The sequence below is a fragment of the Fundulus heteroclitus genome, unplaced genomic scaffold, assembly GCF_011125445.2.
Source record: "Fundulus heteroclitus isolate FHET01 unplaced genomic scaffold, MU-UCD_Fhet_4.1 scaffold_738, whole genome shotgun sequence".
Taxonomy (NCBI): domain Eukaryota; kingdom Metazoa; phylum Chordata; class Actinopteri; order Cyprinodontiformes; family Fundulidae; genus Fundulus; species Fundulus heteroclitus.
Genome location: NW_023397184.1, coordinates 9,854 through 24,147, shown reverse-complemented (window position 1 = coordinate 24,147; position 14,294 = coordinate 9,854). Strand labels below are relative to the sequence as shown.

At 38.4% G+C, this 14,294-nt stretch overlaps 1 protein-coding gene across 1 annotated transcript; it reads right to left on the bottom strand.

Annotated features, from left to right (window-relative positions):
- Positions 1 to 1,005: 1,005 nt before the first annotated feature.
- Positions 1,006 to 12,344, bottom strand: LOC118561847 (tubulin alpha-1B chain-like). The gene is made up of 4 exons (XM_036134092.1): positions 12,261 to 12,344; positions 3,109 to 3,331; positions 2,881 to 3,029; positions 1,006 to 2,757 (listed from the first exon to the last, which is right to left on the bottom strand). The coding sequence occupies exons 1-4, from the start codon at positions 12,261 to 12,263 to the stop codon at positions 1,780 to 1,782; spliced, it is 1,353 nt and encodes a 450-aa protein (XP_035989985.1). The 5' UTR covers positions 12,264 to 12,344; the 3' UTR covers positions 1,006 to 1,779.
- Between the last annotated feature and the right edge of the window lie 1,950 nt (positions 12,345 to 14,294).

The window sequence follows — 14,294 nt, the reverse complement described above, 5'->3', positions numbered from 1 at the left end:
CCACAACGACAGGAATGTTTGGAAGTTCAAAGCTCACGTGCATCAGAGAGGTTGTAACAGACTTTTAAGCTAGCGCTAGCTGCTATTAGCTTCACAGACAGCCCAGTAACAGGGTTCTGTGGCGCTCTGTTTCCTTGGAGCTGCACCACACAACACTCTGCTGCGTGAATGCAGACTGAAACAGGAAAACAACAGACATGTGTTCAGTCTTTGTTGTTTATAAGTTAATGTTTCAATAAAGGTTTAAATGTCACAGGAGCAGGATAGTTTTCACACGCCTAGACCACCCTCTTGTTGCTATAGACGGTAATTCCAAGAAAAGTAAAAATCAAAGCAACTGGACTTGGTTACCGTATGGAAAACAAGTCCAGTTGCTTTGATTTCTACTCTTTTTGGAATGACCATTACCTGGATGACTGAGAATCTTCACCAGCATGTAGACGGTAATGTTTACTCCCTGGTTTGTGTTTGTCGGAATGAAATGACCATTTAATTTTGATATACAAGTCTCATGATCGGCCATACTATGAAGAAAAGATGGACTTATAGTCCACAAACTGTTAGTTGGGATCATGTAGTCGAGAGTTTTGACTTACTGTCTTTTTACTTCCAAATGCAAAATTAAAAGCTCCAAAAACTGCTCTGCAAAACAAGTTCAGAAGGTCCTGGTTAGTTCTTTTTAGAAGTGGTACAGTAACAGGATAGTTTTCACACGCCTAGAACCAAGTTCTGGTTCTGATGGTGGATTTAATCTAGAAGAACGAGGCCTCGTCTTTCTAAATAACTCCATGACTTCTCAACCTGCTGCTCCATAGACTTTATATTATGCCTATGTGCTGCTCTGCAGTTCTGCCAGCGGCCTTCAGGGGCGCTAGACCAGCAAGTTGCAGGTCCAGCGCCCCCTGGTGGCTAAAAGTTACACAGCGCTGCTGCTTCAAAGGAGACTTTCAGTTGGACAAACTTCAACAAAGACCGACAAAGGAGACTTAATTTTTTTTTTTTTGCTTTTATTCCATAGGACTTTGAGGACAGATTAACATGAAATAGATTTCTACAGTACTGTTGCTGCTGCCTTGTTCAAGAGCCACAGGGAGAATTTAGAGGTAAAATCCAGAACTTTTTATGCCTTAAAAGTATTTAAAATGTAAATAAAACTTATTCTTAAAACACGTCTGAGCAGATGAAGCTCAGAGGAAGAGAATTTAGAGGTAAATTCCAGAACTTTTATGCCTTAAAACTATTTAAAACGTTAATAAAGCTAATTCTTAAAACACGTCTGAGCAGATGAAGCTCAGAGGAAGATAAATAGGTAAAATCCAGAACTTTTTTGCCTTAAAACTATTTAAAATGTTAAAACGTTTTCTTAAAACACGTCTGAGCAGATGAAGCTCAGAGGAAGAACAAGAAAGAGGTAAAATCCAGAACTTTTTTGCCTTAAAACAATTTAAAAGGTAAATAAAACTTTTTCTTAAAACACATCTAAGCAGATGAAGCTCAGAAGAAGATAAATAGGTAAAATCCAGAACTTGTTATCCTTAAAACAATTTAAAACGTTAATAAAACTATTTCTTAAAACACGTCTGAGCAGATGAAGCTCAGAGGAAGATAAAGAGGTAAAATCCAGAACTTTTTTTGCCTTAAAACTATTTAAAACGTTAATAAAAGTAATTCTTAAAACACGTCTGAGCAGATGAAGCTCAGAGGAAGAGAAAGAAAGACTTTGGTGACTTTTGCTTCAACTTAAATGAAAACATGGAGGCTTTGGACCGGCCGGCCCGTCTAGTACTCCTCCCCCTCCTCATCTTCTCCCTCGATGGAGTCGACTCCCACCTCCTCGTAGTCCTTCTCCAGGGCGGCCATGTCTTCGCGGGCCTCGGAGAACTCCCCCTCCTCCATGCCCTCGCCCACGTACCAGTGGACGAAGGCCCTCTTGGCGTACATGAGGTCAAACTTGTGGTCGAGCCGGGCCCAGGCCTCGGCGATGGCCGTGGTGTTGCTGAGCATGCACACGGCCCTCTGCACCTTGGCCAGGTCTCCTCCAGGAACCACGGTGGGAGGCTGGTAGTTGATGCCCACCTTGAAGCCGGTGGGACACCAGTCCACGAACTGGATGCTGCGCTTGGTCTTGATGGCGGCGATGGCGGCGTTGACGTCTTTGGGCACCACGTCGCCGCGGTACAGCAGGCAGCACGCCATGTACTTGCCGTGGCGAGGGTCGCACTTCACCATCTGGTTGGCCGAATCGAAGCAGGCGCTGGTGATCTCGGCCACGGTCAGCTGCTCGTGGTACGCCTTCTCGGCGGAGATGACCGGGGCGTAGGTGGCCAGGGGGAAGTGGATGCGGGGGTACGGCACCAGGTTGGTCTGGAACTCCGTCAGGTCCACGTTCAGAGCGCCGTCGAAGCGCAGAGACGCGGTGATGGAGGACACGATCTGGCTGATCAGCCTGTTCAGGTTGGTGTAGGTGGGACGGCCGATGTCCAGGTTCCTGCGGCAGATGTCGTAGATGGCCTCGTTGTCCACCATGAAGGCGCAGTCCGAGTGCTCCAGGGTGGTGTGGGTGGTGAGGATGGCGTTGTAGGGCTCCACCACGGCCGTAGACACCTGAGGCGCCGGGTAGACGGCGAACTCCAGCTTGGACTTCTTGCCGTAGTCCACGGACAGGCGCTCCATCAGCAGGGAGGTGAAACCGGAGCCGGTTCCTCCACCGAAGCTGTGGAAGACCAGGAAGCCCTGAAGCCCGGTGCACTGGTCCGCCTGAGGACGGAACCAAGATGGAGGCTTCACAACGTTTCTCAGCCCACTTCAGAGGCAGCTGCATTATTCAGCTCACGCTCACCACAACCAGTTAACATGGTCCTCAGACACGCGTCTACCCACCAGTTTGCGGATCCTGTCCAGAACCGGGTCGATGATCTCCTTCCCGATGGTGTAGTGTCCCCGGGCGTAGTTGTTAGCGGCGTCCTCCTTCCCGGTGATCAGCTGCTCGGGGTGGAACAGCTGCCTGTAGGTGCCGGTGCGCACTTCATCTGAGGAGAGACGCTCGTTTTAATCAACAATTTAGTGGCTTCGGTTACGACTGAGGCCTAAAAAAGATGCTATACTCACCGATGACGGTGGGCTCCAGGTCCACAAAGACGGCTCTGGGGACGTGCTTCCCCGCCCCGGTCTCACTGAAGAAGGTGTTGAACGAGTCGTCTCCTCCTCCGATGGTCGCGTCGCTCGGCATCTGGCCGTCCGGCTGGATCCCGTGTTCAAGGCAGTAGAGTTCCCAGCAGGCGTTCCCGATCTGGACGCCGGCCTGGCCCACGTGGACGGAGATGCACTCACGCTGGAGGAGGAAGGAGGGAAAGTTAAAAGATGGAGATAAAAAGAAGCTAAATAAAATCACCACCTACAAGCCCGGTGGAACAAAACGGCTTTCAGCTGGTTTTTAACGATGATCGCAAAATAACTAAAAATGCTGCAAAATACTTCAATTAGCTAATGTGTGCTAATGATGTGGTTTCCATGGCAACAAAGGTTGAGCTGCTCATCTTTACTAGAACAGGGACAGAAATAAACCATCTTTTTCTTTCATTTGCAGCAGAATTTCTATTTTTCATCAGATTTTCTGAAGATGACGGGGATTTCTTAAGCTGGTGGCATAGAAAACGCAACAAAACAAATGACTTCTTAGCAAAGATGGCCTTAAATGTGCTTTCCATGCCAGCTAACTTTGGGACATTTCAGCCTGAAATGACCTGGAGCCACACATGACCCTGATTGGCTCCTGGCTGCATTTCCTCTTTCTCTAGAATAAAATCATGATTTATTGTTCTTCAGTGGGGAAATTGAAATGATAAAATAACATAAAAACCATGATCATTTTTATTAGGGCGGGTCCCGAGTCCGACTAAGCTTTCCTTTACCTCCTCCACTTGCGCGACAATCAATCGATCGTGGCGCTCAACACATTCTGATTGGTCAACGGTCTCCATAAACCCGCCCCCAGCTCAGTCAGCCGGTTCTGTCCGCTGGTCCAAAGTTGTTGCTTAGGCAGAACATGGATACCGGTGGAGACGGAACCGGTGGTAATCAAGCAGCAGCAGAACTTTAAAGGGAAATCCATTTGGGTTCTCCGAGTTCCGCGTTTTTCAAAGGGGTTCTCTGATCACGTGACTGACATCGCGACCGTTTGGATCAACGGCGGGAACTAAAACCGTTAGAGACGTTGGATCAGTTTTAAAAACGCACAAAGACTGACTAACGGCAAAAACGGTGAATATTAAAGCAGTTTTCAGAAAAAAAAGCCCAAATAAACCTAAAAATGACGAAATTTTCTCCTTATTATATGTTATACTTTCAATTATTTTATACCGTATTGATATTTATGGTTCTCTTTCTACTCGGGAGCAGTGCAACGTAATTTAGCTCAAATTTTCACCGTTAATTAGGGTGACCAGACGTCCCCGTTTTCCGGGGACTGTCCCCGTTTTGGACCACCTGTCCCCGGCTAAAGCTGTCCCCGGAAATGTCCCCGATTTTACCGAGGGGGAAAATGTGTTGCGGTAGCTGGTTGCGCTGCTGATAATATAAAGACGAGGAACAGAGTGCACCACTAGATGGCGGTAATGATCCTTTTGGATGTCAGATGCCATTAAAACACGACGAGGAAGAAGAAGAAGACGAGCGCACCACTTTTAAAACAGAAGAAGAAGAAGTGAAAAGTCGTCGCGTTAGGGGGTGGTAGCGGATGGTTGTGAGGTCGGAGGAGCTAAACGAGTTGCAGGTAAATGGTTAAAAAGACAAAGAAAAGGAGTGAAAGAGGAACTGATGAAGATAAAGAAAAAAGACTAAGTTGGACTCAAGGAAGTCGATATCGAGGAAATGATCAGGATCCAGTTGGGAAGACCCGTGGATTGGTGAAAGAATTGTGGACAAAACATAAGGCAGGTAGACACAGCTGTGCTGTGAATGGATCAGAGTGGGGAAATAGTATAGAGATTGAAAGTGACGAAAGTAGTGAATCATCAAGTAGTGAAAGGATGAGTTTAAAAAGAGGAAATTCTTTAGCGAAAGCAGGTGTAGAGAAGAGAGGTAGAGTGGAAAAAAGATGGGATGAGTCTGAGGAAGAAATGGAAAGGGAGACAAGAGAGTTCAAAGTGATTATTAGGGTTAATGAGGAGAAGGGATTGCAGTTAATCAGTCCAGTTAAGCTATCTATGATTCTGAAGAATCAAGTGGGAGATATTACAAATGCAAGAGTGTTGAGAGATGGTAACTTAATGGTAATCTGTAATACAGAGGAACAAAAAGACAGAGCAAGTAGGATGAAAGAAGTTGGAAAGTATAAAGTGACAAGCGTGAGTTTGGTACAAGAAGGAAGTAAGTGGAGGAAGGGAGTGATTTGGGGGATCCCAATTGAGGTTTCAAATGAAGAAATAAAATCAAATACCAGAGGGGGAAGAATTAAAGAGGTAAGAAGGATTCAGACCTTTAAAAATGGAAAGAAGGAGAACAGTGAAAGTGTTCTGATTGAATTTGATGAAGAAAGACTACCCGAGAGAGTGTATTTAGGATATTTGACCTATAATGTAAGAGAATATATTCCAAAACCGATCAGATGTTTTAAATGCCAAAGATTTGGACATACAGCACAGGCATGTAAAGGAAAGAGAAGATGTGCACGATGTGGAGAAGATCATGAATATGAACAATGCAACAAGAGCAGGCAGCCAAAATGTTGTAATTGTGGTGGTGATCACAGTGTGGCATATGGGGGATGTGAAGTAATGAAGAGAGCAGTGCAGATTCAACAAGTTAGAGTAAGAAACAAGTTATCCTATGCAGAAGCTGTTAAAGTAGTAAAGGAAAGAACAGAAGTTGAGGTGGAAAATAGAGTGGATACAGAATTGAACCAAACAAAAGAAAATAAAGTATATGTGGACTTCAAAAAGCTAGTGACATTCATTGCAGGGGTTATAAATGCAACTATGGAAATTAAATCAAAAACTGAAAGAATTCAAATTATTGTGAAAGCAGCAGCAAATCACCTTAGCATTAATGAAATAACATGGGAGGAAGTGAGAGATGAGCTTAGTGCTCAGGCCAGTCAGGAAGCAGTATCGATAGGATAGGTATAATATGGTCTTGATTTTACAATGGAATGCAAGAAGTCTAATAGCAAATGGACAGGAATTAAAACATTTTATTAATGAATTAGAAGAAGCTCCAGAAGTTATTTGTATTCAAGAATCTTGGTTAAAACCGCAATTAGAATTTAGAATATTACGTTATGAAGCGGTTAGATTTGATAGGGTTAAAGGTAATGGTGGGGGATGTATTATTTTCATTAGGGAGGGAATACCATTTAGAGTGATTAAGAAAGGGAGAGAAGAAGAGTACGTTATGGTGGAAATTTGGATAAATGCAGAACCATATATTGTAGTAAATTATTACAATCCGGGGAAAAAATTAGAGTTAGATAAATTAAAAGAAATTCAGGGACAAAATAGGAATAGAATTATTTGGTGTGCGGATTTTAATGCCCATAGCAATTTATGGGGAGTACAAGGAACTGATGCGAATGGAGAAATTATAGAACAATTGTTGGAAGATAATCAATTAGTATGTATGAATGATGGAAGAGGGACAAGAGTAGATGTGCATACTGGAAAATGTTCAGCAATAGATTTAACTTTGGTGTCCAGTGATTTAGCTGGATTATGTGAATGGGAAATAGAACAAGAAACAACAGTAGGGAGTGATCATTTCCCAATTTATTGTAAAGTCCTTATTCCTAAAAAGAAGAGAGAGGGAGGAAGAAAGGAAAGATGGGTTTTTGATAAAGCAAAATGGAACATATTTAAATATATGTGTGAGAAATCCATGGCAGAAGTAAATTTAGAGTTAGATATAGAAAGTATAGAGAATAAGATAAGGGAAGTTATAATAAAAGTAGCAAAAACAACAATTCCGGTGAGCAAAGGTAAAAACATAAAGAAAGGGGTACCTTGGTGGACGCCTGAGTGTAGTGAAGCAATAAGGAAAAGAAATCGAGCTTTCAGAGTGTTGAAGAAAACACATAATTACAAAAATTTAATTGAATATAAAAAAAGTCAAGCACAAGCAAAGAAAATTATTAAGAAAGCAAAGAAGACAAAGTGGAGAGAATTTTGTGATTCAATAGGTAGATCTACACCTATAGCCAATGTGTGGGGAATGATAAAGAAAATGAGGGGAAATACACAGATGAGAACATATCCAATACTAAAACACGAAGAAAGAATAATAATAAAAAATGAAGAGAAAGTAGAAATAATGGCAAGAACATTTGTAAAGATTCATAGTTCGGATAATTTAAATGAACAGGGGAAAATGAGAAGAGAAAAAACAAGGATGGCAAATGATTTTATTCTAGGAAATGGAATAACACCAGGAAATATCATGGATGTTTATTTTTCTAAACAAGAACTGAAGAGAGCAATATCTAGAACAGGATTAACAGCTCCAGGAAAGGATCAGATAAACTACATTATGTTAAACAATTTAGGGGATCAAGCTGAAGAAAAACTTTTAGGCTTATATAATAAAGTATGGGAAGAAGGAAGAGTACCGTCTAATTGGAAGGAAGCAGTCATAGTACCAATCATTAAACCAGGAAAAGATCCAACAACCCCTCAAGTTACAGACCAATAGCACTTACTTCATGTTTAGGAAAGGTAATGGAAAGAATGATAACGGAAAGAATTACATACTATGTAGAAAGTAAAGGTTTATTGTATTCATGTCAAAGTGGATTTCGAAAAGGAAGGAGCACAATGGATCCAGTGGTGTGCCTGGAAACAGATATTAGAAAAGCTCAAATTAATAAAGAAGTAGTTGTAGCAGTATTTTTTGATATAGAGAAGGCATATGACATGGTATGGAAAGACGGATTGCTTATAAAATTATATAAAATGGGGATTACGGGAAGGGCTTATAATTGGATTAAAGATTTTTTGTCAAATAGAGATATACAGGTACAGATGGGAATAGCATTATCTAATAAATATAAAATTGATAATGGAACTCCACAAGGAAGTATTATTAGTCCATTATTATTTTCCATTATGATTAACGATGTCTTTAAAGAAGTAGATCAGGATGTCATGAAATCATTGTTTGCTGATGATGGAGCTTTGTGGAGGAAAGGGAAAAATGTAAAAATAGTATATAAGAAAATACAGAAGGCTATTGATTCTGTTGAAAATTGGGCGTATAACTGGGGAGTTAAATTCTCAGTAGATAAAACAAAGACAGTTGTATTTAGTAGGAAGAAAATAGAGGAAATTGAATTAAAAATGTATGGAGAAAAAATAGAAAAAGTAAGTAAATTTCGGTTTTTAGGAATTATGTTTGATTCCAAACTTTTATGGGGAGATCATGTAAAGTATATTGAAGGGAAATGTAAAAAGGTTATAAATATAATGAGATGTTTAGTAGGTATAAATTGGGGAGCAGATAAAATAAATTTAAAAAAGATATATATAGCCTTGATAAGATCAGTGTTAGATTATGGATGTGTAGTTTATAAGCAAGCTGCAAAAACTATAATTAATAAATTAGAAGTAATTCAAAATCAGGCTCTAAGATTATGCTGTGGAGCGTTGAAAACGTCTTCTTCCTTGGCAGTACAGGTTGAAATGGGAGAAAGGCCTTTATATTTAAGACAAAAACAAATAATGCTTAATTATTGGGTGAGTTTGCAGGGACAGGAGGAGGGGAAAAATCCAGCAGTAGGAATACTGAGAACATGTTGGGAGAGTGGAAAAGCAAAAAGAGACTGTTTTGCATGGGCAGCAAATAAATCCGCTAGGGAAATGGGAATACAAGGAATGAAGTACTGTGCTGCGGTGCCTTACTCAATTACTCCCTTTTGGCTGTTTCCAAATATAAATGTTGACCTAGAGGTTAGTAAAAAAATGCAGGTTAATAAGGATAATAACTGGGTAAATTTTGTAAGTGATAGAATTAATAAAGTATATAATAACTATACAATTGTATATACAGATGGTTCAAAAGATCTAGTTACAAACAAAACAGGATTTGCTTATGTTATTCCTGAATTAGATATATGTATGAAACAAAGAACACCTGATTATTTAGCGGTTTACACGGTGGAAATGATAGCGATAAAAATGGCCTTGCAGTGGGTAGAGGAAAATAAAACTAAAAAAGTTCTTATATGTTCAGACTCATTATCAGTACTAATGTCTATATTAAATATTTCATCTGAAAGTCGCATGGACTTGGTATACGAAATTTATGAAGCTGTATTCAGAATGAGACAAATGCAAATAGATATTAGATTTATGTGGATACCAGCTCATAAGGGTATTGAAGGAAATGAAATGGCAGATCAATTAGCTAAGATGTCTTTAAAACAAATTAGAATTATGGAAATAGAGTATTGTAAATCAGAAATTAAATCAATTATTAAAAATAAAATCAATTCTGAATGGCAAGAATTATGGGAAGAAGGAACTAAAGGTCGTCATTTGTTTCATATACAAAAGAAAGTAGGGAAAATGGAGGTAATTGGAGAGAATCGAAAAGAACAAGTAGTAATGACAAGACTACGATTAGGACATACTGGGTTGAATAAAACTTTAAATATGATTGGTAAACACCCAACAGGTAGTTGTGAATGTGGAAGGGGGATGGAAACAGTGGAACATGTAATAATTCATTGTGAGAAGTATAAGATAAGTAGAGAGAAGCTAAAACAAGAAATAATGAAATATGATATAGGGAGAATAGATCTTAATAAAATATTAATTAAACATAAAATAAATAAAGCAGTTATAATTTTTTTTAAAGGAAACAGGGTTGTATGTAAGGATTTAGTAAAGGGAGAAACTCTGGTCCACACTCCAGCATAGTAGATGGCGATAATACATCTAAACGTTAGATGTCACCCGCCAATAAAAAAATCAGAAGAAGAAGAAGAATGAAAAGTCGTCAACTGGTGGCAACTGATGGGGAGCTGCTGTGTTATGGTAAGTGTGTTAATCGATTCATTTTATTTGGATCAAGCTGATCCTGTGAGAAATGTTTTTTTTTTCCAGGTTAAAAAATAATCAATAAAAAGTAAGACAAGACCACGAGTTGCTGCTCACATGAGTAAAAGACACTCAGATAAAATATAACAGAATGATTGAAAACTCTTTGTAAGGCGCTAATCTGGTTCGCTGGTTCTCCAGGGATCAACAAGGGTTCGTCTAAAGATGTTTAAGATCTGATTGGTGACCTTTAGTTTATATTTCAGATAGTTAGTTATTAGTAGAGTTATTACAAGTTGTTTTGCTGATTTATGGTTGTGATTTATGAGCATAGACTTCCAGGCTTAGGTTTAGCTTTTCTACTGCTCAGTTTGGATTTATGAAAGTTCCTCATGAAAAAATAGGAGTCAGTAACAGGAGAACTGAATGAGAAAAGATCTACATGATCTGAGAACGATGGAGGAAGAGATAACTGCCTGTTTAAGGTTCATTTATTATGTTGTTTTTGCTTGTATCTCCTAGTATTGTGGTAATTGGCATTTTTTGTATTTAATCAGAGGAAATAATAATAATAATAATAATAATAATAATTGGACATTTTCATGTTGTACAATCTAATGTTTTTGGAAGTGATTTTAAATATATAATGTCTCTGTTTTAGAATAATGTAAGATTGTTACAAGAGGAGAGAGGAAGAAGAAAGGAAGACAGAAAGGAGATTAAATGAGAGTGGAGGAAAATAGGAATATTGATGTAAAGAATGATTGACGAGAAGGGAGAAATATTTACTTAGAGTATTAATAAAGTTCAAGTGATAAAGCTCTGACATGATATACTCAGGTTTGAGCTGAGAAGCCCAATTGTCTGAGGATATAACCTCTTTCTGAGTCTCTGCACTGAACATGAGTTTCACTGCACCTCCCTAGCTGTGGCACAATAAAGAGGCAGTTTAGTTGTTGTTGTTTTTTTCTTGTGTTTTAAAAATTTCAGTTCTGCACATAATATATCCTCTTCTCCTCTTATTCTATCCAGATCTTTGGATACCGTGGCTGATGGCTCTTCAGACACAAAACGCCTTGAAGAAACCAGAGATGATCTCATGTTAGCTGACTCCCTGACCGGAGTTAACTCACCTTAAAGGATCAAACAATATACTCACACATCAGCTACTACCATACACATACACATAATGTAGTTATACACACTTTATGTAAGTTTATACATGCTCATGCTGCACTACACACACAATCACTTGCATTCATGTCAAGGGGTTTTCAAAGTCTGTGCCTTTGTTTCACCTCACATCACCACAATCCATTGGACAATGTCTTGTCCCAAACAGGCTCTATGCACTATGTGCTCTATGTGCTTATAGCTCATTAGTGGGAGAAATTAATCTGCTTTGTGATGCACAGAACCCTTATGTGGTCAGTTGACAGTAAGAAACATATATCATCCTTTACCAGCGGGCTTGACTGCTACTTTTTGATGTTAACGCAGAAAAACCTATTTCTCATAGGTATGTAGATGTGAACAGAATGAGTATTTGTTGCAGTTTTTTGAAATTTGGGGGACTCTGTCTCCACAGACAGCCACAGGCTAAATGTTTGTATTTACTGGTTTTTCTTTTCCTCATGTCACTTTCCCCTTAGGGGGTGGCAGAGCTCTTTGGGCTACACAAAATTGAAAAACCCTGCTAACCACTCTGGACCCCTCCACTCCCACCCCCATCACTTTGCCCCAACCCAGAGACACAGTTCTAGTTTCTATTAATAACACTATTTATTGATTTTATTAATCTTAGGATGCACTAAAGGTCTGGAGAGGCACATTCCTGTCTTTTACACTTGATTTTTATTGTTTAAATATTAATAAACATGTAAAAATAAATGAAACCATTACTGTCCCCGTTTCCTAATTTCATCTTGATTAGATGTATTGATTTTTATCCACTAGCAAGAAATGTCCCCAGATTTGATTTTAGAAATCTGGTCACCTTACCGTTAATGTGCAGCTGAACGAAAATAATTTATTGAATAAAGTCTGACTAAGTATTTTTGTGCCTAAAGACGTCAGGAAAAATCAGTAAGTGAACTAAAATCTTCTTCGCAATGCTTCTGCGGAGTTAAAACTGTCGTTTTTGACACAATGAACAACCGGTTCATCTTCCCTGAAATAACTCTACAAGCTTACATTCCAATAAAACTCTCCGTAAACCTTTAAAACTACTCTTACCATGTTTTCGTCGTGGTACAGACTTCAACGGAAGTGTAGAAACCTGGAAAAGTATCTCGGCTTGTTTGTAGCTTCGATGGAAGACAAAATGAGAAAAGTTCGGAAGGTTCGCTCCAAGACTTAAAGTGGACTGTTCCATTAGGCTGTGTGGGGGGGGGGGGGGGGGTTGGACTTTACCACTGAGGGAGCGAAATCACAAGACCAACTAAAACATGATAAATCAAACCTAAAAAGAAAAAAAATATATATTTATAATGTTTTATCAAGAGTCCCATCATTGTATATACTTCATTTATACAGGTTTTATCCGGTTTAAGTCTCCGATTTGATAGTTTTAATGAAGAACTATATTACCCAGAGTGCTATGCAAAACCATCGCATTGTTGCCTGACAACAAGTTAACGGCCATGAAGAAGTGGCAGTTCTTCGGCTAACAGTAAAAACGTATCGATTAAAAATTGTAACAGAAGGAGAAAATATATAGTTGACCATATATATCATTAGGTTTCAATAGATTTTTAGTTTGACTGGCTAAGAAATCTTTAACATTAGTTGTTTTTCCTTGATGTGAAAGAAACTGTTTTTGCTGTCTTAGTTAAAGGAAAATACTAGAGAACTGTCTTTCTATCCATTTACCCATCTTTACCACTGGGGTGAGGAGGGAAATCACAAAATAAACTACACCTAGTTAACTATGAATCTCGCATGTTTGTCAGCCAAAAATCAAAGCCTAAAACAGAGGGATTATTATTATTATTATTATTATTATTATTATTATTATTATTATTGCTTTTCTGGAGTTTTAGCTCTAAATACATTTTAAATATATACCATAGATGGATTGAATTGACGCCATCGTTTTTTTCTGTCCAGTATTTGTATCTCAATTCTGCGTCATACGGTCCATTCATCATGATCTGATTTTAGAGATGTGAATTTACTGTTCACATCAAGACTAAACCTGAAGTATTGACAAAGTTAACCAAGGATTTCCCTCTTAAAAATGAGCAAAGTAGATCTGGCTTCCAAAGAGACAAAAGCAGGATATTGTACAAAAATAGCTCTTTAATTTATTTACACTTTTTTCTACATATTTCTACATTTCATAGCCTGAAGTTTTATTTAAAAATCAGACCTATTTGGGCCAGACCGGGCCCGGTACAATAACTAGAGTCACAAAATGCAGCGCCGTCAGATTTAAATATATTTTTAATATAATATATTTATATATATATATCTATCAGTAAAATTCTGTTTATAATAGTATCCATCTCTATATTTATTCAGTAAAAAACCCATATCCTGTACTTATAGAACCATTGTTTATCCTGCACTTGCTGCTATTGTACTTCTGGGTAGACCTAAACTGCATTTTGTTGCCTTGTACCTGTACCTGTGTAATGACAATAAAGTTGAATCTAATCTAATCTAATCTAATAATATAATATAATATAATATAATATAATATAATATAATATAATATAATATAATATAATATAATATAATACAGCACACGTTTGTTGCTTAAGAAATTTTTATTTTAATGTGAAACAAACCAAAAATTCTATGATGGTAAATAAAAGTGAAGCATAGAATGATAAACATTCCATAAACTAGGGCTGGACAATAATTCAATAACAATATATATGGATCGACAGACGTATATCGATGACAGAAAAAAAGGGTCAATAAAAAGTTCAATAGAATAACAGTTTTTCTTCCTTTTGCATTCTAGCCATGTCAGTTAATATTACAGTCATTACATCCTCCCAAGTAATCACGAACGCAGACCCAGGAACGCTTCGTCTCCTTCAAAGAGTTCAGAGAGCACGCATTCTTTCTTAAAATCTAGCAGTTTTTGTAAAACCTTGGTTGAATAAAGGGTTGAGTTTGAATTCGGTGTTTGTGCGTTCTGTATCTAAAAAAAAGGTCAAATAAAATAAAATGGCCAGGGCTGCACTTAAAATATACGTTTTGAATATGTTGATAATTATCGATGTGGATCAGTATGATTTCTTTTTTACCAATATGCTT

Excerpts from the sequence above, each read along its gene's own strand:
- LOC118561847 (XM_036134092.1), bottom strand. Across the intron at positions 3,030-3,108 it reads CCTGGAGCCCACCGTCATCG|ATGAAGTGCGCACCGGCACC; the intron begins GTGAGTATAGCA and ends GTCTCTCCTCAG. Across the intron at positions 2,758-2,880 it reads TGGACAGGATCCGCAAACTG|GCGGACCAGTGCACCGGGCT; the intron begins GTGGGTAGACGC and ends TTCCGTCCTCAG.